At 45.4% G+C, this 2,968-nt stretch overlaps 1 protein-coding gene across 1 annotated transcript in view; it reads left to right on the top strand.

Moving 5' to 3' along the window:
• The window catches only part of LOC119339322 (guanine nucleotide-binding protein alpha-1 subunit-like), a 2,525-nt gene extending 1,150 nt beyond the window's left edge, over positions 1-1,375 (top strand). The window contains exons 3-5 of the mRNA XM_037611430.1: positions 669-762; positions 861-916; positions 1,369-1,375. Of these exons, the coding sequence (XP_037467327.1) occupies positions 669-762; positions 861-916; positions 1,369-1,375 (157 nt within the window). The remainder of the gene's footprint in view (positions 1-668; positions 763-860; positions 917-1,368) is intronic.
• Positions 1,376-2,968: the final 1,593 nt, after the last annotated feature.

Raw genomic sequence — 2,968 nt, forward strand, 5'->3', positions numbered from 1 at the left:
GCGAGGCAGGGGCAGCCGCAGCCGGAGCAGACAACCGTCGTAAGGAGCAGCGGCAAGCAACAATGGCAAAGAGCAGCAACCCCGGCGAGGAGCTGGATGGGCATGCATGGCGTCGCCCGCCGTGGTTGCGGCAACCCTCCAGCCCTGCAGCGTCGCATGCAGCACCTCCAGTACGGGGCTATGCTGCACTTGGAGCTCGGCCGCTCTGCACGCAGGAGCTGGCACACCCTCGAGCTCGCCAGACCAATGCCAGCTGGCTCCGGCGATGAGCTCGTCAGTAGGGACCCGATTGCTTTTTCTAAAAAATTGAGAAGGACCTGATTGCTTTTTTATAAAACTTGCAAGGATCTGATTGCTTTTTTAAAAGTTATAGGGACCTGGTTGCTTTTATTTTTTTTTGAAGGGACCGACGTGTGGGCCCCACTGTCATAACGGTCAGCTTAACGGTTAAAATAAACGAAGTTGACTTTGCCGCCACGTCAGCCCTGACAGATGGGTCCCGCATGTCATAAACGTGTTTAAATCGTCTAAACTGACCATTTTTCAAAAATGGTAGTTTTTTGTCATAAAATTAGAATATTTGGTAGTTATTACTCACTTTTTTAAATGCGGTAGTTGTGGGACGACAACCCCTAATGTGGTAGTTTTTTGTTAAATACTCCTGTCAGGTATTGTCAGTTGTTATTTGAGGATGAGACTCATGACAGAATGATGGAGACCAAGGAGCTCTTCATCTGGGTGTTAAAGCAAAGATGTTTGGAGGTCTGTATACATGCATCCGTCCATCTCAAATTTCCCGTTTTAACCTCAAACTATTTTGATTTCTGATCCTACTTGATGTGATGTTGCTTTCGGTCCAGAAAACATCGTTCATGCTGTTCCTCGACAAATTTGACATATTCAAGAGGATACAAAGGTATATAACGAGAGCGAATAAGGCAATTCCTAACCTGTTGCGCGCGCAACGCCAATCTCGACCGCACATGCTACGTGCAGATCCAAACCGGCTGGCCCACTGGACCCAGGCCTGGAAAATATATTCCTCCTTCACCGGCCGGTATACAGATCAAATACATACCTAGGCTACGCCCGACGCCTCCATTCTCCCGTCCCCTCCCCACAGGGAAGCGGATCCTCTAACATCCTGAAGGGATGTCACGTAAGCTACAGTAACCGTGACATCCTTTCTTCACATCCATATGGTTAAGCCTAAAATGATTATAATTAATTTGCAAATTACAAATCTACTGTATACATTTACAAAAATTACATACAAACAAAATTATGGTGCAATAAAATTATTTTTTGATTTTTTTTGTACAAGCTACAGTAAATCCGCACAATGATTGATACAGTATTTCACTGTAGCTCGTGACATCTCTTTCTTCGTTTTACATACACATGCCACTGTAGCTTCATGACATTCCTTCAGAATGTTAGAGCCCCCCCCCCCCAGCCGGTCACTACTAGAAAAACCGCTACTAATGGCGCACCTAATTTGGCCATTAATGACGCATTACCGGTGCGCCATTACTAGCACGCCATTAGTAATTTTTACTAATGGCGCACCAGTGGTGCGCCATTAGTATCTGGTATACTAATGGCGCACCACTGGTGCGCCATTAGTATAGGCCACGGTGCGCCATTAGTATGCCTCCCAGGGGCCATGTATACCCAGGTGCTTTGGATACTAATGGCGCACCACAACTGGATGCGCCATTAGTAACCGCGGCATACTAATGGCGCACTGTCCTGTGATGCGCCATTAGTGATGCGCCATTTTGAATCTAGATCTGGATCGTGATTTTTTGCCCATTTTTTGCTCGGTTTTTTTGCTTGTTTTTTGGCACGACATTATTTCAAATTTTGTTCCTGTTTTTGGATCTTGTTGCCATGGTCTTTTGCCGGAGAGGAGTTCGCCGGAGAGGAGGAGGAGGAGGTCGCTGGAGAGGAGGAAGGAGAAACCATGAGGGGATGGGAGGAGCTCACCGGAGAGGAGGGAGGAGGAGCTCACCGGAGAGGAGGGAGGAGGAGCTCACCGGAGAGGAGGGAGGAGGAGCTCACCGGAGAGGAGGGAGGAGGAGCTCACCGAAGAGGAGGGAGGAGGAGCTCACCGGAGAGGAGGGAGAAGAAACCATGAGGGGAGGGGAGGGGAAGGGAGGAGGGAGGAGGGAGGAGGAGGCCGCCGGAGAGGAGGAGGAGGTCACCGGAGAGGAGAAGTAGGTGGAGGAGAGAAGGGAAGATGAAATGAAGAGAGGAGGAGAGGACCAGCCATATATACGGCATACTAATGGCGCACCGCGGGCAGGTGCGCCATTAGTAAATTTTTTTATTTTTTTTGATTAATTTTGAATTTTGAAGGCGGGAAGATATTAATGGCGCACCACGGGCAGGTGCGCCATTAGTAATTGTTTTTTTATTTTTTGACTTATTTTGAATTTTGAAGGCGGGAAGATACTAATGGCGCACCACGGGCAGCTGCGCCATTAGTAATTGTTTTTTTATTTTTTTGACTTATTTTGAATTTTGAAGGAGGGAAGATACTAATGGCGCACCATGGTCAGGTGCGCCATTAGTAACTTTTTTTTATTTTTTTGACTTATTTTGAATTTTGAAGGCGGGAAGATAGTAATGGCGCACCATGGGTAGGTGCGCCATTAGTAAGTTTGATTTTTTTGATTTTTTTTGCCTCTCCAGATCTTAAAAGCCCCGTATCTTTTTTTCTGTTAGGTTTTTGAGGATTTTGAAAATGTTTAACGAGGTAGATGATTTTTCATATAAAAAACTTTTTCATCCGAGTTAGTATGCAAAAGTTATGCCCATTTTTACAAATTCTCGCGAGATTTTGCAAATGAAGTCAAAATTCATATTTGTAAATTTTCCCAACAACTAGGCCACATATCACATGGGAAACTTATTTTCTTTTATTTTTTTGACATTTTTATCATTTTCTTTTATTTTTTTTTAA

Source organism: Triticum dicoccoides, chromosome 7B, assembly GCF_002162155.2.
Source record: "Triticum dicoccoides isolate Atlit2015 ecotype Zavitan chromosome 7B, WEW_v2.0, whole genome shotgun sequence".
Classification (NCBI taxonomy): domain Eukaryota; kingdom Viridiplantae; phylum Streptophyta; class Magnoliopsida; order Poales; family Poaceae; genus Triticum; species Triticum dicoccoides.